The sequence below is a fragment of the Lethenteron reissneri genome, chromosome 10 (genome assembly GCF_015708825.2).
Source record: "Lethenteron reissneri isolate LAM-NWPU_2019-01 chromosome 10, ASM1570882v1, whole genome shotgun sequence".
Lineage (NCBI taxonomy): Eukaryota > Metazoa > Chordata > Hyperoartia > Petromyzontiformes > Petromyzontidae > Lethenteron > Lethenteron reissneri.
In genome coordinates, this window is record NC_083788.1 from 2457807 (window position 1) to 2478119 (window position 20313).

The 20313-nt window shown below is 48.4% G+C and overlaps 1 protein-coding gene across 1 annotated transcript; it reads right to left on the bottom strand.

The window, feature by feature from the left end:
- Nucleotides 1-4437: 4437 nt before the first annotated feature.
- On the bottom strand, nucleotides 4438-20101 carry LOC133340708 (ubiquitin carboxyl-terminal hydrolase 17-like protein A). The gene is made up of 18 exons (XM_061549098.1): nucleotides 19889-20101; nucleotides 17879-18024; nucleotides 17070-17286; nucleotides 16606-16763; nucleotides 10456-10672; nucleotides 9993-10118; nucleotides 9210-9389; nucleotides 8706-8906; nucleotides 8012-8122; nucleotides 7755-7857; nucleotides 7121-7188; nucleotides 6824-6894; nucleotides 6296-6369; nucleotides 5913-6021; nucleotides 5437-5577; nucleotides 5135-5235; nucleotides 4751-4901; nucleotides 4438-4557 (listed from the first exon to the last, which is right to left on the bottom strand). Exons 1-18 carry the CDS (start codon nucleotides 19908-19910, stop codon nucleotides 4438-4440), a joined length of 2316 nt encoding a protein of 771 aa, XP_061405082.1. The 5' UTR covers nucleotides 19911-20101.
- Nucleotides 20102-20313: the final 212 nt, after the last annotated feature.

Genomic DNA, 20313 nt, shown 5'->3' on the forward strand with positions numbered 1-20313 from the left:
GTGTGCTGTTTCATTCAGACTCTGTCGCCTCGACGGACCTGGTTTTCACCTGAGGACGGCTGCTTGCGTTGTGGCCGAAACGTCGTGAGAATTGTTTTATTATGTTTTATTTTTATTATTTTATTACTTCCCTTCTACGTGACTTTACCGAAAGAACCAAGAAGATGAATCCCTGCAGTCACGAAAGCTTTAAATCGAAATTGGTCAGTACGAGTTGGTGTGAAGAGGAGGCAGCCCAAAAATCTGTTCAGATGTCACTCAGCACCGACGTTAGCCGTGGCCGGGAATCGAACTTTGATGGCAGCTAAGGGCCGTGCCACCGCTTCACGGGTGAACGGGCTGATTAGATGAGACGAAGGCGTTGCGTTTCGTATCAGTGGCTACTCCTCCACGTGGCTGGGCGATTGAGAAACCACACCCACAGCAGTGCCCCAGTGTACCGGCACCCCCCCAGTGCTGGAGTCAACATTCTCTGGGCCCCGTTTTTCTTCACACGCCGCCCTGGATTTGGGCCCGGCAAGAAGCGCGTCGCCACCAAACGCGTTACGGTCAAATGTTGTAAGCGGCAGGTTAATCTAACTTCATATTTGACTTCCTCTTCCAAGACCTCCTGGCCAGTGTGGAGGAGTAGGCCAATTACCCTCACAGGGGCTCTCTGCAGCTCCCTCTCGTGGAGGCCCCATTTGCCGGCAGTGGCGTGAACAACCGCAGGGGCTGTACCTTTACCTTCTATCCACTTTTTATATTCAACATTTAATTAGGTCAGCAAGGCGGTGTTGACCTCTTACCCACACACGTTTCTGACAAGTACAGCAAGTGCACGTGTACACAAGTGTACTCCTGTGCTAGTTGCACGCCACTTTTGCTTTTTGTGTTTAGTTTGTTGTCGTTCCCCCACACCTCAGATTAGCACGGTTGGCTGTGTGCGGTGCTAAAGAAGTTCTTCATACACACACGCGCATCCACGCACACAAACACGTACACACAGACATACAAAGACAAAGAACCCCCGTATGGACAATCAGGCTGTTGGGGCAAGTGCTGTTAGCGAGCACATGCACATACATACACACATACATACACACATAAACACATAAACACATACATGCACACATAAACAAACACATGCACACACATCCACACCCATACTCATATATACACCCACACACAGACATATACATACACACACACTGCGATGGCAAAGTAAGAAATGGAAGCGAGACCAGTGTTTGTCACGACAAGTATATATTGATGTCAAGTGCAAATACAAAACGAGGTAGACAAAATCTCTGGAAAACAGTAATCTCGCTTCCCTTCCCACACTTTGAGCTGCTTTTGTACAAACGATAAAAACCCTGAGGAGACCGAATTGTCACCGATCTACATTCACGAGTTCAGAAACCGCTGTTTCTGGAGGCATCATGGTCCATGGAAATAAAGTGCTTGACAAAGTTAATCATTTATCCGTACATTTCACGTGTTAACGTTTTGGCGCTACGGTTTAGCGTGTCCATTGAAATGTGCACACCCCTTACGTAAAAACAAAGTAACAGATATGTCTTCTTTGAGTCTTTCGGTAAAGCCACGTAGATAGAAACAATTATCAAAATAATAACAATATCACAACGTTTCGATCGCAACACAAGCAATCGTCTTGAGGTGAAAAAAGAGGGGGAAATCTGCCGAGGCAGGCTGTATATAAAGGTTTAGAGATATTGTTATTATTTTGATTATTTTTTCTATCTACGTGGCTTTACCGAAAGACCCAAAGAATATGAATTCCTGCAGTCACGAAAGCTTTAAGTAAAGATTTAACGGATATGTAGTATAAAAAATGCCGACGTATTCATAGTTCAATAAATAAATACTTTGCAACAGCGGTGACTTTTTAAATCCCCGACACAACGCAAAATAATGCCCCGCATTTCAAATAAACAGAGACAAGAACCGTAGGGAATACCTTGCACGACCTCACTGAGACCGCACTCCAGCCTCACGTTGCGCGGAACACAACTTTTGACTTCATTTGTTATGGGACGGTTCATTTTACGGTCACCATGACAATAACGTTCCTGGGGCCAACTCTCTTGACGATTGATCTCGTAATGAACAGAATCTCCAAGCCGTAATGGGTTGGTGTCGGCTGCATGGATCTTGGCTCTTGTTTCCCAGAATGCATGCGTGATTTTAAGCGCTTTCATGCTGGGTTTTTCAAGTCGTTGTGGATTGTGAGTTTAGAGTTGCTTTAAATGTTTTCCATGTCAGCATTGGACAGGTGTGCCATAAGGCCCTGAGGTAATAATTGCAGCTCTTTATTGTTTAGAGAATGTGGTCGTCGAGTGAGAATGTAGAGTCCAAGGTGATTCCAATGATGTTCAAGTGATTTCAGACGCTGATGGTGGAGCTGGCGATGAGTACATTTTGGGGCCGGCGACGCCATGGTGAGCCGCTTCCTGGTGCCTTCCTAAATGTCTCTCAAAATTAGTTTGAATTTGAGAGGAAGCAAAGGGTGAGCCACTTGATCGTGTGGAATTCAGGCACCAACCACTATCGGTGGGGCGAGTGCCACTTGTTACACCGGTGGTGGCTGCTGTGAGACCAGAGTGGCGGTGGCTGCTGTTGGACTGGCGGTGGCAGTAGCTGTTGTGGTGCTGATGGCAGATTCTCCAAGACCGGCGACGGCTGCTGTGAGATGAGGGTGGTGGCGGCTGCTGCGGGACTGGCGATGGCTGCTGTGGCGCTGACTTCTTCGAGACATGTGGTGGTGGTGGTGGTATTGGCTGCTGCGGGACTGGCGATGGCTGCTGTGGAACTGGCGGTGACGGTGGTTGCTGTTGGACTGGCAGTGGCTGCTAGGAGATCGGGATGGTGGTGGCGGATGCTCTGGGACTAGGGGCGGCGGCCGCGGCTGTTGCGTGCCTGGCGTTGCCGGTAGCAGCTGCTGCTGCCGCTGTTTCTGCCGTCGCCCTTGCAGTTGCTCCAGCAGTTGTTCCCGTAGGGGTGGTTCGCCATCTTGAGTTTCTGCAGATACACAAGATGAGGGCGCTCAAGTCCAAACCGCTCGACATTGAGTGAATGAAACAAAACTGGTCTAAAGTAGACACAAGAACATTGCTGTACTTCACCATTCCTGTAATGTAAAATGATGCACTGTCAGGGTGTACATTCTCCCCGGGCAGTTCCACGCACGTGGGGTAACATTTCAAAACCATCCTTTACCTTGCGTGCCGGTGAAGAGAGCTGCTGTTCAGTGACGAGGTCCTGGGTCTCCATCGCCGAGTTGGAACGTTTGATGCACAACTTAGACGTCGCCTTGACGTCCTCCAGTGGCGCATTCAATTCTGGGGACCTGAATGCCCGCACCACACATCGTAAACTGCGGTTAACACCACCGCTCGCTCCACCGCTGAGCTTGTCTGGCCGGACACCCATCGAGCCGCTAAGCTCCAAATTAGTCGGAACAACTCAACTGCCTAGAAAGGAGACACTGCTGCTGATGCTCTCGCAAGACAATATCTGTGCAGTGAGCTGGTCTGGGGGACGGGTGTAAGTGGAGGTCAAAGTGGATGGGAGAGAAGGGCGACTTGCCGAATATAGAAGAGCATGTAGGCCTGCTCACTCATCACAGCCTTGGTGTCAACGAGCCGCACGATGGAATCGTTCATACGGCACAATTTTCCATCGCTGATCTGTGCACAGTTAAAACACAGCTACACTTGGTTACAATGTTTACAAAACCGCACCCAACATTCTCCGTTCATGTAATAACAACACACGATACCCTCTAGCCAACAAGTTCCTCAAGAGCATCACACCAACGTCAGAGCTGCAGAGCGTGCTACGGTTGCTATGATGGTGTTGAAGTTACGGTACGGTCTGCCTGAACATATCACTGCATCGATAACCTTGGACCAATCTAATCAAAATCTAAATTTTTATTTAGACTGGAAGAATCTGATGAGCTACGATGCTCTTTTTCACAAATGTCTAGTAGGGGCGGGTCAGAAAGTTACAACAAACAATACATAAACCTATAGGAGTGAAAAGTGTAGGAAAGCTAAGCAAGTCACTAAATACAAATAAATAAAGTAAATACTGTAAGTAGAAATTGCATAAATACATCAAAACGCAAGAACAGTTGCAGGACTGTTTTTATTATTATTTATTTTTATTATTTTTCTATCTCCGTGACTTTACCAGTAGCTGCTGTGGTGCTGATGGCAGCTTCTCCAAGACAAGCGGTGGCTGCTGTGGATCTGGCGATGGCAGTGGTTTCTGTTGGACTGGCTTCGGCTGCTGTCAGATGAGAGTGGTGGCGGCGGCTGCTGTGGGACTGGCGATGGCTGCTGCGGAACTGGCGGTGGCGGTGGTTGCTGTTGGACTGGCACTGGCTGCTTGGAGATCGGGGTGGTGGTGGTGGTGGCGGATGCTCTGGGACTAGCGGCGGCGGCCGCGGCTGTTGCGTGCCTGGCGTTGCCGGTAGCAGCTGCTGCTGCCGCTGTTTTTGCCGTCGCCCTTGCAGTTGTTCCCGTTATGGTGGTTCGCCATCTTGAGTTTCTGGAGATAAACAAGATGAGGGCGCTCAAGTCCAAACCGCTCGACATTGAGTGAATGAAACAAAACTGGTCTAAAGTATTAACAACAAGATTGCTGTACTTCACCATTCCTGTAATGTAAAATTATGCACTGTCAGGGTGTACATTCTCCCAGTTCCACGCACGTGGGGTAACATTTCAAAACCATCCTTTACCTTGCGTGCCGGTGAAGAGAGCTGCTGTTCAGTGACGAGGTCCTGGGTCTCCATCGCCGAGTGGGAACGTTTTATGCACAACTTAGACGTCGCCTTGACGTGCTCCAGCGGGCGGTAGCTCTCCGCTGGTGGCGCATTCAATTCTGGGGACCTGAATGCCCGCACCACACATCGCAAACTGCGGTTAACACCACCGCTCGCTCCACCGCTGAGCTGTCTGGCCGGACACTCATCGAGCCGCTAAGCTCCAAATTAGTCGGAACAACTCAACTGCCTAGAAAGGAGACTGCTGCTGCTCGCGCAAGACAATATCTGTGCAGTGAGCTGGTCTGGGGGATGGGTGTAAGTGGAGGTCCAAGTGGATGGGAGAGAAGGGCGACTTGCCGAATATAGAAGAGCATGTAGGCCTGCTCACTCATGGCAGCCTTGGTGTCGACGAGCCGCATGATGGAGTCGTTCATACGGCACCATTTTCCATCGCTGATCTGTGCACAGTTAAAACAAAGCTACACTTGGTTACAATGTTTACAAAACCAAAGAATATGATTTCCTGCAGTCACGAAAGTTTGAAGTAAAAATGTAGTTGCAAGACTGTTTTATTTATTCCTCCCTATTAGAAATGTGTAACATTATGGGCGCATTGCAGATGTGCGTTGTTATTGTTTGATGGTAACAAATGGAATTACCTTATTGTAGCAATAATAATGACCCCTGTTGGAGTTGGCTCCCTTGTGCACCAGCACCGAGTACAGGGAGTAGATCGCGGGCTCGCCCTGAGATGTTGAGGTGAAGGGTTGCATGTCCAGGTGCTCCGGGTAGGTGATGTTCTACAGACAGCGCACAGGAGGGGAGGCAGTGCACAGAGACAATTAGGAGAGGAAACGGCAGGGGTGGTGGGGTGAGGCAGCAGAGATAGGGCACCATCTCAGTTACACGTCAAAGTGATGACGTGATGTCTCGCTCATTTGAGCGTTGAAGACGGTGCTCATCTCCTGTTCATAGCCCTGAGCAAGTGGTGGAAATTCTACAGTCACATGACGGGGGGCGAGTCTATCTGTCGGACCTATTCCAACATGGAGAGGCATTTTCTCCAGCGTTGAACTGACAAAGGGCTGTCAATAAATAATTTAATTCGAACGATGTGGAGGGGCAGAATCGTTACCCGGTTGATCTTGACGCCGTAGAGGTTGTACCGCTTGATGGAGACGGTGAGGACGTTGGGCAGGCGGTGGAGAGCCATCGTCTTCGTCGCTTTCCCCTTGTGACAGCACCTGCACGACAACAACAACGCCAGACATTGCACGCGTTCCCCAACCGATGAGGGCAACTTTTAAACGACATTTCTTGTAATTTTTTCTTTACTATTATTTTAGTAATTTTTATTATTATTTATAAAATACTTTTTAGTAAAACTAATATTATGTTCTAAACTATTTATCATAATTAATATTCTTCTGTTTATATTATCGTGAGATATATATTTAATCTGCAGACTTTTGAAGCGACAAATGTTTGCAGGGTGTCGAAACACGACGGCCCGCTCACCTTGCACAGGTGTATTCATCCAGAATCTCCTCGTTGAAAAACTCCCCAAACGCCTCCACCAGATGCGATGAGTTCTGTTGCCCAACAGAGTGAAAGGCAAATGAAGACCCTTAAGAAGCATTCCATAAACATTGTATTGTGACGGCAACTCCGAAAATCCGCATCTTGTATTAAATCGTACGACCGCAATAAACGAGATGATGCACGCTACTGGCAGTGTGTTTGGATGTTAAGTGGCTGATCGATGTGTCTGCGTGATGTATGTTGGCACAGAAGGGGGCACAGATAGTACATCAGCCAGTCATCTCATTCAGTCAATCCATGGCACCTGGGTCTGTCCCGTGACCTGCCAGCAGGCGTTCGACACTTCACATGGCCTTAAAGTGCACTCAGCCTAGCACAAGTGCCATGGTGACATCATCGCCATTTAGTGGCGAATGGCGGTTGTTGTTGATGTGTGCATGTTGAACCTCCTTCGCACCGTATGTACATGTATAACTGTTAAGAAATGGTTTTCTCATTGCTTACATTAATATAGAGTGCGATGTCCAGGCATGTGTCGTAGGTGTTGGAGTCATTGCAGCACTGCATGCACTCCACTGCAAAGCAAACACACATTAGGGAGGGACGTCACATGTGTCTTAGTCAAACTAAATGCACGCTCCCCACTGACATAAGTAATTGCTACTTTTCACCAACTGGTAAAAGGTTATTCCGTGTGGCACGTGTGTGAGTGTAAATGCTGCAACGCGAGCAGGTCTACACTGTGATGGTGCACTTACTGTTCGCGGTTAACAAGTTTCTAGAGGAGTGCGCAAAACTTACCACGTGAACGAAGGTAACCCCCGAAGATCTGGTAAATGAGGGTGGTAGCCTCCGTGTATCTGTCCAGCCTGCCAATCACAGAGAACGACACCACACGGTGGTTACAGCAGCAGTAGCACCTTTACCGGATGCACACGCATGTGTGAAAGTTACACCATTGCCCGAGCTGTTGATTCACTCTTTCCCTTCAGCACTGCAACGCGTGCTCTGTAGCAACCAAACGTGGTCGCGTCTGCACAGGGCAGCCACCTTCACGACACAGCCACAGAGCTGGGGGCAAGCTGGCAGCCATCACGCGGTGCTGTTGCCCGGCAGTTTTGTTGTGCCCAGCGTGCCATGTGCTGCCCGTCAACACGAGGAATGATGTGAAGGGGCCACCGACCTCGAGAAATTTATCCCCCGGCATTTATAGGCAACGTGAAATGCGCCAACAAAAGATGGCCCACGTCAGGACCAAGGTCAAAGAACCGTGGTGTCAGAAGGACCGGACCTCTGCATCTCCCAGGTGTTCACACAAAAGTGTGAGTAGCTTTTCACAGACGTTGAAGTACAATCGTGCAGAAAACCGAGAGGAAGCCGTGAGGTACCGAACTGCAGAACGACTGCCGCATGTTGACTGGCGCGCAGTACTCACTCGCTGTGGCCATAGAGGCATGAGGCTTGCATGGCATCGACCACGTATCGCAGAAACTCGTGGGCATCTTCCTGTCTCCCAATGCGCAGGTGTTTGGCGATGCCTGCAGAGAAATGGACATGGGGACAAAGTGACAGATACAGGATCTGATGACATCCTTCAAGAGCTCCCCAACAGTCGTTTCAAAAGGAGCGGTGCAAAGGATTTGGAACACAGACGGCGAAGGATCGCGGCGATAACTTAGTATTGGGACTCACGCGTGATGTTGTTAGTGATGACCTTGGGTGTCAGAACTGTCTGCGAGTTGTTGAACGTGCTGACGACGTGACGCTCCATGACGCACATCAGGCAAAAGTCGCTCCGTTGGCCTGCGAACGAGGGCACAGGTGGCACAATCCGTCAGCGCACGCCACTCGCACTCAGCCCAGTTGGGGAGTAACAACAAACGCGAGGAAACCTGGCACCAGCAACAATCGCAATTAATGTTGTGTCTAAGTACCAATTGCATCACAAGATGCTTTATAAGCCCAAGTTTAATCTGTGCAGCCTATTAAACACATGTTCGCCACGTGTGCACGTGTTTATGAAAAACACAATACTGATTTACTGATTTATACTGGAGGAATCCGATGAGCTACGGAGCTCTTTTTTTGCAGATGTCCAATAATGTTACGGGGTGAAAAGGTTACAACAACAAACAATACAAAAACACGATAGGAGTGCAAAATATAGGCAAGGCAAACAAACCACTTAAAAACATACACAAATTAAACTATGTTTTTATTCTACCAGGTAAAGCCGACTGAGCTATTAGCTTCTTCAAAAGCGATCTGACCACGAATAATAGTTCAACGAAGTAGCTTATCAAGTGTGAAATTCACATCAGCCAAAATAACCGTGATAATAAAATAGCCGATGGGTAAACGAGAGTGCCAGGGGGAGGGTACTTACAGGTGCTGCAGTGCTCTTGCAGCAGCAGGTAGTTGGCGAGCGGCGGCGTGTAGGCGAGGCACTGCAGCGTGGCGTTGAGGAAGCAGGTGTTCCCCAGGTTGCGCAGGCCGGCACCCTTGCCCACGTCGCTCTCCCACCGGAGGTTCAGCCGCTCCGGTGCAAACAACGAGAGCCGTGCCGCTGGAATGCCGTCGTCCTCCTCTGCACAAAGGGTCGGAAGCCGGTGTCATCGCAGAGCGCTGCACTGCCGATGGGGCTGGCGTGGATATCCAGTGGCCCCAGCCAGCACCCGTGCTGCTACTCTTAACCAGAAATATTTTTCTCCACATTTAAGTGTCAGGCTAAAGTTCGCGAAAAATGTGATGCGCCTGTCACGTTGACTGATAGGTGTTTTGAGCTCCTCGTGTTACTCTTGAATGGCAAAAGTTGTGGTGGCACAGCGGCCTTGCTTTGGTGGCTACCACCCTACCGAGAGGTCACGAGGTTGTGTAATTGCACACTCACCTTGGGGTGCAGGCAGCACAGGCACGCTGATGTTCTCTGTGGCTGGTACAGGGGAGGGCTCCATCCGGCCATGGGGAAGGCAGCAGGGTTGGGCGCAGAGCCACTCGTCGGCCGCCGGCAGCACCTCGTTGGACGAGGTGGGGGCCAAGACCGTGAGGTCGTTGCCGGACGAGGTGCCCTCTGCTCCGCACGCCACAGTCGTGGTTGGGTCCTGCCACAGCAACGCAGTCAACACATCCACAATTACTCCTCCCATCTTGACTGGGATCCCAACACACGTGGAACTGTTTTATCACCAAAATAAATCCAAATTTAGTCCATGAACCGATGGGCAATCCGCATCAAATGTCTCAGAAATATATACATACAGAATCTATTTTTCACATTATACATGGTGGCCCAATGTTAGGACAGAGGGATATTTCCTTTATCGTGCCACTGACATTACAACGTTTGAATTTTGTATTCTTGAAGTTAAAAGTGTATCTATTATCATTATTACTATCTATAACAAAATAATCCTGTTATTTGTTCAAATAAACATAGTAACTCCATGTGTCCTGACTTGTCGGCCAGCCTCTATAGGCGACGTTATGAAAGGGACAACAGCTATTAATGTGCTCTGCAGAAGGGCAATTGCCTGAAACGTCGCCTATCATTTTGTAAGACACCCCCCCCCCCCCGTGCACTCCCAGCGTTGTGATTGGCTGAGTGGCGCCAGCGGGCCCCGCCCCGCCCGCCACCCGGGGCTCCGCCCCCTCACCTGAGGCTCCGCCCCCAGACGCGGCCCCGCCGCCGCCTGCGCGGCTCCCGTCAGCTCCGGCACGGCGACCCGCGCCGCGCCTCGGGCTTCATCCGGGGAGGGGGTCCCGGGCACAGCCCCGCGGGATCCCTCGCGGGGGTCATCATCTGCAAGAAGGAGAAGCACAGTGATCACATTTTGTACTTGGGACAAACACACGGCTCTACATTTCCCACGAAAGTTTAACATGGCACTGTTCAGTAGCCCCAACCAGCAGCACCCGTGCTGCTACTCTTGACCAGAAAGATGTTGCTCCACATTAAAGTTTAAATCTCAATGTAGCGAAAAATATGATGCGCCTGTCACGTTGACTGATAGGTGTTTTGAGCTCCTCGTGTTACTCGTGAACGGCAACAGCAGTGGCTCCAAAGCGGCCCATGCATTGGTGGCCGCCACCCTAATGAGAGGCCACGAGGTCGCGAGGTCGCGTGGTCGCACGCTCACCTTGGGGTGCAGGCAGCACAGACACGCTGATGTTTTCTCGTGCTGTGGCTGGCACCGGGGAGGGTTCCGGCCGGCCATGGGGAAGGCAGCTGGGTTGGGCGCAGAGCCACTCGTCTGCCGCCGCCAGCACCTCGTTGGACGAGGTGGGGGCCAAGACCGTGAGGTCGTTGCCGGACGAGGTGCCCTCTGCTCCGCACGCCACAGTCGTGGTTGGGTCCTGCCACACAACGTAGTCAAAACATCGACAATTGCTCCTCTCATCTTGACTTGGATCCCAACACACGTGGGACTATTTTATCACCAAAAGAAATACAATTTTAGTCCACGACCCGATGGGCAACCTGCATCAAATGTCTCAAATATATAAACATAATCTATTTTAAAGGAACCCCAAACTCACTTTAACTCGCCAAATAGCCTATGAAGAAGGGGCCATTGACTAAAGACGAATGAGTTCAGTTCGTCGTTACGTATGCAAAAGAAGGCAGCTGTAAACTTTTTAAAGATATTAACTTAATTTTAAAAGATAATTCGTGCATTAATCTTGAACTAAATAACAATCTGTTATTTGTTAACACAATTATAACCCGATGTGTCCTGATTTTTGGGCCAGCCTCTTATTAGCGACGTCATGAAGGACTAACTGTGACGTGCTCTGAAGCAGGGCCAGTGCCTGAAACGTCACCTGTTATATATTTAATCATACAGTATACATTAATTACACATTATTATACAGGTTGGCCCAAAAGTTAAGACACGGGGTTATTTAATTTATCTTGGCACTTACATTACAACGTTTTCATTATTTATTTTAAAAGTTAACTTTATTCTCAAAGTTTCGGTGACATGTGCCTAACGCCGGACACTCTGCATGCTGCGTGTAACACTGACTCGGCTCGGTGGAGTTCCATGCAATTCTCAAGATTTTTATTTTCTTCGAAGGCTTAGATTAAAATTGTGACTAATTATTCGTTTGTTGTAAGAAGAAAAATCAATGTTCTCCCAAAATATCCTCTGTTTGTATTTTATCTTTGCGTTTTGACACCAATATTACTGAATAATAAATAAACTATTCAGTTAATTTGTGCGTGATAATAGGTATTTTTTTAACGTCGAATAGAACTTGAAATAAAGGAGCAGAATCTGCTTTGAATTTGAACTCAGTGCAGTTTCACTTTGATGACTTTTTCTCGCACTTACGGTGAACATTTGTTAAAATGAGTGAACATCGACCTTTCCCCTTGCGATTAATAATGAATATTCACTTTTTTTTAATTCACATCAATTCAGAATCCAGTAAGTTATTGTAACTGAACAGGGGCGTCCACCCGTCCATGAAGGCGAACGAGGCGGCCGCCTAGGGCCCCAAGTTAAGTGGGGCGCCAAAAATTCGAGCAAAACACATTCCTGCGGAGGGAGCTGGTAGTAACGGTCAATGGCCAGGGTCAACAGCGGCGTGGTGTATTCCGCAAATATGCCCGACTGTGAGGGCAGGCACAAGCCGGTGTGAGTAGGTTAAACGTTGATACAGGTTGGAACAACAGGTTCCACACTGCCCACCAGGGATTATTTGTCTGTCGTGCATCAGAATGCAGCCCACCCATGCCCCCCCCCCACCGACCGCCGAGCAAGGCCACGATTGGTTGAGGATGTCGGGGAGGGTGGGGGGAAGGTAAACACGCCCAATCATCCAACTTCCCTCCCCCCCCAAAACGCCGAGCGGGGCGGCCACTGGTATAGGTGGGGTGTAAACACGCCCACTCATGCAATCCCCTCCTTACAGAACACCGAGCAACGCCGCGATTGGTTGACGATGTCGGGGAGGGTGGGGGGGAAGGGTAAACATGCCCACTCATCCAACTGCCCCCCCCCGAACGCCACGCTGAGTGTGAGAGTGTGTGTGTGTGAGTCTGAGAGTGTGAAAGTAAGTGTTTGTTTGAGTCTGAGAGTGTGAGAGTGTGTGTCTGTTAGTCTAAGTGTGAGAGTGAGTGTATGTGTGTGTGAGTCTGAGAATGTGAGAGTGAGTCTGAGAGTGTAAGGGTGAGTGTGTGTGTGAGTCTGAGAGTGTGAGTGTGTGAGTCTGAGAGTGTGAGATGTCAGTGTCTGTGTGCGTTTGAGCGTGAGTGTATGTGTGTGTGAATTTGAGACTGTGATAGTGAGTGTGTGTGAGTCTGAGAGTGTGAGAGTGTGTGTGAGTTTGAGAGTGTGAGAGTGAGTGTATGTGTGTGTGAGTCTTAGTTACCTAGAGTGTTATACAGGTAGGAGCAACAGGTTCCACACTGCCCACCAGGGATTATTTGTCTGTCTGTCGTGCATATCCGGAATTCTGCCCACCCATGCATCTCCCCTAGGCCTCAGCAAGGTAAGGTAAAAGTTAAAAAGTAAAAACAACGAGCCTACCTTTACCCTACCTTTTACCTTACCACAATACAATCACTCTACCCTTACCTTTTACCCTTTAGCAGGTAAGGTAAAAGCAAGAGCCTACCATTTACCCTTACCCCATACAAATTACCAGATTACAGGGTAATTACTAGGGTACTACACATGAAAAAGGTTTATAACGGTAAATGCTAGATAGCGCGCTTTATTCATATAGAGTACTCTCGATGATTCCAATTTTACACGCTTGTTGTCATTGTTGTCATTGTTGTCGTCGTTGTCATCGCTGTCGTATCCTCAAATCTTGTAACTCAATTTTAACCCACTTCCTAATGTGGTATCGACTGCACACTTGGTATACTTATGGCATACTGATAACAGTACTATATTCTATCATAAAAAAAAAATTTAACATGATTTTTTATATGTTATGTTTCGGCTTGGGTCTATTTGTCCACGCTCAACTGACGTTGGCTGTAAATCACCACGGTCCCTTACGTTATGGCAAGCTTCGGGGCCACTTCCTGGAGTCGTGGAGTTCTGTTATTACTCGTAGATTTAATGAAAGCGTGTTTTAAAAAAAGTATTTTTAATATTACTTATTAAATGGAGGCCATGGACTGCTCCACGGAGCTTTTAGCGGTAAACAAGGTACCGTATTTACCGGGTAATACTTCGCGCTACCTTTACCCTACCGGGTAATTCTTCCGAGCTACCTTTACCCTACCCTTGACCTTACCCCTTGGCATGTTGACACCTTTACCCTTTTACCCGGTAAAAAGGGTAAATTACCTTACCTTGCTGAGGCCTACTCCCCACCGAACACCGAGCTACGCCGCGATTGGTTGGCGATGTTGGGGAGGGTGGGGGGGGAAGGGTAAACACGCCCACTCATCCAACTGACCCCCCCCCCCCCCCCCTGATCGGCGCGCTGTCCAACCAAGTTCCTACCTGCCCACTCCGAAGGAACGTGTTAGGGCACCACGGGGTGAGCAGCCCCTCCCCACCCAGCCCCACCCCTCCCACCCTCCACCCAGCCCCACCCTCCCCACCCAGCCCCTCCCAACCCTCCCCTCCCCACCAAGCCCCTCCCCACCCAGCCCCTCCCCACCAAGCCCCACCCTCCGCACCCAGATCCTCCCTCCTCACACAGCTCCTCCCTGCACGACGGACGGACAAAATAATCCCCTGTGGGCTGGTGTAACCAGGAGGTTACTACCAGTAAACATACAAATAAAATAACGACGATGTCATTATTTCAATTCCTGTGCGCATACAGCGGGAATATGAATTACAATTCACTTCTCAACATTCCTGAGAATGTATTGGTTGGACAGACGGGCGAACGGACAGACCGAATCATTATTCCTCTGTTTAAAAAAATTTTGCTTAAAACATTAAGTTATCATCATACCTAAAATCGGGGCAAAATGTTTCCCAGTTTACCAGAAACCTCAGCCTGGATCTGCCCTTGGGGTTTGGGGGTGGGGCCGCCCATTGGGTGGTTGGCGAGGGCGTTGCCAGTTGCTGGCAGCAGCTGCTCTAGGGCCGCTCCTCTCACTGAGTGCAAATTCATTTTGGTAAAAGCGATTTTCTGCTCACGTTTTGAGCGAAAACTGGTGAACACAACGACGCGTCCTTCCGGGTTATAAACAGCTCATTTTTTAGTATTCACATCAATAGGGAATCCAGTAAGTCAATACTTATAATAATAATAATGTAATAATTACCAAAACAATTGCGCATTTGCAACAAACATAAGTCAAGAACCGCGTGTTTACATTGTTTCATTCACTCTCACAGGTGAGAAAAAAAATAAAGGTTTGCAAAACTAATTTTCGATTGAAACTTTTCGTTTACTTTCTTCCCGACAGAAAGGAAACTCCAACAGCTATTAGAATAATGAAGGTGATTTACAATTTTTCATTCTTTATTTGCAGGTTTGTTATACATTATTCTCGGAGAAGATAAAATTACATTTGGTACGTCACATTCCGTAATTTTGAGTTCATTCAGATGAATCCAGAAGAGTCGCAGACGAAAGAAGACGTCGATTAAACGGAGGAAGACGGCAGAGGTGGCGTCATCGACAAAGTCACAACACAGTGGATCGTTTACGACGTGAAAATACCCGTCACGTGACGGGCAATTACGCGATGCTCCTCACCAGGACTAAAGCGGGAAGTTATTTTTCCCCAATAACATTCCTTAAATAATGATCAAATAGAGCAAGTCAAGATCTATAAGTATCTTGGGGTCATCCTTGATTCAAAACTGAATTTTGAAGATCACATTGATTATATTGGTAAAAAGACAGAAATAGGTTTTCTGTATCGACACAAGCACTGCTTCCCCCCTATGTTCCGTTTGGAATTGATAAAAGCTACCATACTGTCTCTACTTGATTACTGTGACATCGTGTATAAATCAGCCCCAAGTACTGCATTGAAGAAGTTTGACTCAATGTATCACCCCGGCCTTAAGATTTGCACTGAACTGCCCATATAGGACTCACCACTGTGATCTCTACATTGGGTCAAACTTAACATCTCTTAATGTTCGACGGCTTGTGCACCAGATCTTTTTGATTCATAATGTACTTACAAAAAAATCCGCAGATTATCTGCGGGATCTGGAGGAAGGGCCTTTTCTATTGATGCCCCCAGGGTCTGGAATGCTATTGCCAATAAACTGCAACTTGAATAACTACCTATGATATCTTCACTCAAAACTGCTCTAGAGGAGATGTACACCCCGAGCTGCCACTGCTATTTAGTGGCCTAAAATAAAATGTTTCGCTCCGGACTTGCATCCCACTGGGATTTTTGCACACAGCGTTGCAATGTTTTGCCGTCTTTTCTTGGATTTTCTGTTTGCAAATAGTCACATAGTCACTTTAAGATGTTTTCTTGTTCATGTTTTTTTGTTTGTTGTGGTTGCACCCGATTCAAGAGCCGAATGGCTCACAGGGCTATACCTAATAAATGAACTTGAACTTGATGTTATTATTAATATCTATTTTTCTTCTTCATTTTCAGATGACATTGAAAACATGGACAGGAAATTGACCAGAGACGAACGAGTTTGATTGTCATTCGTATGCAAAAGAAGACAGCTGTGATTGCTCATTCGTACATCGTGCATCAATGTAAACAGAAGTCAGTTTTAACATTTGTTAAAACAAACAACATAATGCTTTGTTACATGTTAAAATAAAATGATGACACGATGTGGCATGACTTTTGGGCTACCCTCTATAGGTGACGTTGTGAAGGGCCAATTGTGATGTGTTTTGCAGAAAGGCCATTGCCTGAAACGTCACTTTTTTATATCTAACCACACATTATATATTTATTACACATTATTATCAGAATCAGAATAGATATTTAGACTGGAGGAATCCGATGAGTTATAAAGCTCTTTCGTATAGGTGTCCAGTTGGGGCAGGTAAGAATGTTACAACAACGAACAATATCAACACATGATAGGAGTACAAAATACAGGTTGGCCCAAAAGTTTCATTCATCGTGCCACTGAAATTGCAACGTTTTAAGCATTTAGTCTAAAAGTTAACATTTTTTTTGTTATTATTATTAATACCATGACAAAACAATCCTCTGTGATTTGTTTAAATAAATCAATAAGATCTGTGTGTCCTAACTTGTGGGCCACCCTCTATCGGCGACGGTATGAAAGGGCAAACAACTGTGATGTGCTCTGCAGACGGAACATTGCCTGAAACGTCACCTATCATTATCCAATACCCACCCCAGTGTACTCCCAGCGTTGTGGTTGGTTTAGCGGCCCCGCCGCCGCCTGCGCGGCTCCCGTCAGCTCCGGCACGGCGACCCGCGCCGTGCCTCGGGCTTCATCCGGGGAGGGGGTCCCGGGCACAGCCCCGCGGGATCCCTCGTGGGGGTCGCCATCTGCAAGAAGGAGAAGAAGCACAGTGATCACATTTCGTACTTCTGGGTCTACATTTCCCATTATAGATAAAACATGGCCCCAGCCAGCACCCGTGGTGCCACCATTAACCGGAAAGATTTTGCTCCACATTGAAGTATGAAGCTCAAATTCGAGAATAATGTGATATGCCTGTCACGTTGTCTGATAGGTGTTTTAAGCTCCCCGTGTTACTCATGATGGGCAACAGCAGTGGCTCCAAAGTGGCCCTTCTGTTGGTGGCTGCCACCCTAACGAGAAGTCACGAGGTCGCGCGGTCGCACGCTCACCTTGGGGTGCAGGCAGCACAGACACGCTGATGTTATCGCGTGCTGTAGCTGGCACCAGGGAGGGTTCAGGCCAGCCATGGCGAAGGCAGCTGGGTTGCGTGTTGAGCCACTCGTCGGCCGCCACCAGCACCTCGTTGGACGAGGTGGGGGCCAAGACCGTGAGGTCGTTACCGGACGAGGTGCCCTCTGCTCCAGCTGCCACAGTCATGGTTGGGCCCTGCCACAGCAACGCAGTCAACACATCCACAATTAATCCTCCCATCCGGACTGGCATCCCAACACACGTGAGACTGAATTATCTCCAAAATGAATCAAATTAAGTCCATGAACCGATAAGTGATCTGCATTAAATGTCTCTGAAATATATATAGACGATAGACTTTTTAGAGGAACCCCAAACTGACAAAATATTCAAAGAAGTTGCCATTGACTAAAGACGAACGAGTTCAGTTCGTTGTTATGCATGCAAAAAAGGTAGCTGTAATTTAAAAAAGGTGCTAAATGCATTTCAAAATGGTAATGGATATCAGTTTTAACATTTGTTAAAAATAAACTCAATGACCCTTTGTGATTTGTTAAGATAAATACAATAACTTTGCGTGTCCTGACTTTTGGGCCACCCTCTATAGGCTACGTTATAAAAGGGTCTAACAACTGTTGACGTGCTCTGCACAAGGACCATTGCCCGAAACGTCGCCGATCATGATCCAATAACAATTCCCCCCACTCGTGCACAACCAGCGTTGTGATTGGCTGAGTGGCGCCAGCGGGCCCCGCCCCGCCCGCCACCCGGGGCCCCGCCCCCTCACCTGAGGCTCCGCCCCCAGACGCGGCCCCGCCGCCGCCTGCGCGGCTCCCGTCAGCTCCGGCACGGCGACCCGCGCCGCGCCTCGGGCTTCATCCGGGGAGGGGGTCCCGGGCACAGCCCCGCGGGATCCCTCGCGGGGGTCGCCAACTGCAAGAAGAAGCAGAAGCACAGCGATCACATGTTACACTGCGGACAAACACACGGCTCTACATTTCCCACTGGAGACAGACATGGGCCTGTCGATCGCTTCTGAAGAACTAAATAGCTCAGTGGGCTTCACCTGGTTTAATAAAAAAAATTTTACCCGTAAAAACAAAGTTTTTCACTATAAATCCTTTACATGCGTGGCATCGGTTTCATTTTATTACTCATTTCTGTTTTTCTTGAGTAAGAGTTTCATTTTTATCACATTGGTATTTTAAATAACATATGAATTTTTATTTATCCTAAAAAGTGGAACATTTTTTTCACGAAAATAAATTGTCACGCACAACGAGTCTGTGTGCAAAATGTCAGCTCGATTGGATCACGGGAAGTGGGTTAAAAAGACGACCGAAAGATTTGCACGGTCGTAAGCGCGCAAGCAAGCAAGCGCGCAAGTGAACTTAATATAAAGGATTTAAAAAGAGTGGAGCTCATTTCGTTTTCGGGATTAACTTACTTTTCTCATACTTTTCACTTGTTATTGGTGTAATTTCCTGAAATCGTTTAAAAGAGCTTTATAGCTCATCGGATTTATCCACGATTAATAAAGTTCATGATTTTGAATTGGTGAGTGACGGTTGGTCACTCACGGGGGTCCTTTGCCCCCCCCCCCCCATTGCCCCCCCCGTGTGACGGTTGGTCACTTACGGGGGTCCTTTGCCCCCCCCCCCCCCCATTGCCCCTTCCCCGTGAGTGACGGTTGTCAACGCGACCGCTTCACCCCGACACGAATCACGGCCTACAACGACCACTTGGCCCAACCCCAAACCCCACACGCAGAGCGATCTTTACAAGTTGCTGCTGGTTGCTGGCCGCTCGGCGTTTCGAGCCTTTCGAGTGACTATTTATCGCGAGATTGGTTATTTAAAGCGACCAACACGCAATTAAACCATACGGGTGGTGCTGCTGCTGCTGCTGCGTGGGCAGTGGTGAACAGGTTGCACCAGAACACAACCACTCAGCACGATCCGTGTCGATAGCGACACTGCGGCCTCCACAGGTGCAGGCGCACGTGGGTCATGGCCCCACTTCAACAGCGCCATCTATTCTATCTGTTTCCCTTCGCAGCAGTGCTGTTGACGTGCTGTCGACTTATTGTCACGTCGTCTTCTGACCAAATATGGACGAATAAATACTTTAACGATCGTTTTACCTCATCTATATACAAAAACGGTACATTATTGAATGTGTCTGTTCGAAATGTTTAACATACTTCCCAACATGCAACAAACTTGATATTTGGCATGTGGGTAACTTCCAGACAGTACGCAATGGAAAAAAATATAAAAATAGACTTTTGTATTTGGGGGGGGGGGGGCACAATAATGATACATTTTGCACGGCCAGGGAGCGGTGACGTCACGCAGTGTGCATACTGACGTCACGCACCCCCCCCCCCACCCTCCGCGTATTAATCCAAGACAATAATCCAAGTCCCGGGCGACGCCGGGTAGTAAAGCTAGTACAATATTAATTCTAGATCTAGTACAATATAATTAGAGTCACGTAGGTATACATTTTCATAAATTTAATCACGACGTTTCGGGCGCAACACAAGTGTCCGTCATCAGGTGGGACAACCACAGCAAGAAACAATTGCTGAAGTCCGTGACTTTACCGAAAGAACCAAAGAGTATGGATCCCTGCAGTCACGAAAATATCAAATCTAGAATATAAATAAGCATTGAGCTTATTCTACTGTGCTGCCTGTCTCGTATGTGTTGTGCGTGTGTGCGTGTGCAGGGAAGAAATTGACATTTTTGGGGTAAAAATGTTGATAATTTCCCTTTAAAAGTCCGACGCTCACCTTGGGGAAGCTCTCGTGGCATAATCGGTCGATGGGATTCTCAGGTTGTTGAAAGTGTCGCCGCTGTTCACGTTCAAGAGAGCAGGGACGACGCAGAATCACACAAACACGTCTGCTCTTCTCGCCGTGCTGGAGTTCTGTGACCGTCACGGGCCTCACGTGACCGTCGTGTCCCTTGGCAACGACCACGATCATCAACATGGCGACATTCAAACTCGGCACGTGGTCCCTCGTCATCGTTACAACGTTGGAGACGCGAGAGGCACGTGGGGGGCACGGGGAGGGGCTCGTGGGGGGCACGAGGGGGGGGCTCGTGCCATCCCCCCCCCCCCCCGTGAGTGACCAACCGTCACCCCGTGAGTGACGCTGGTCAACGCGACCGCTGCTGGGTGGGCAGAGGCGGCCGGGGGCGGGAGGGAGAGTGA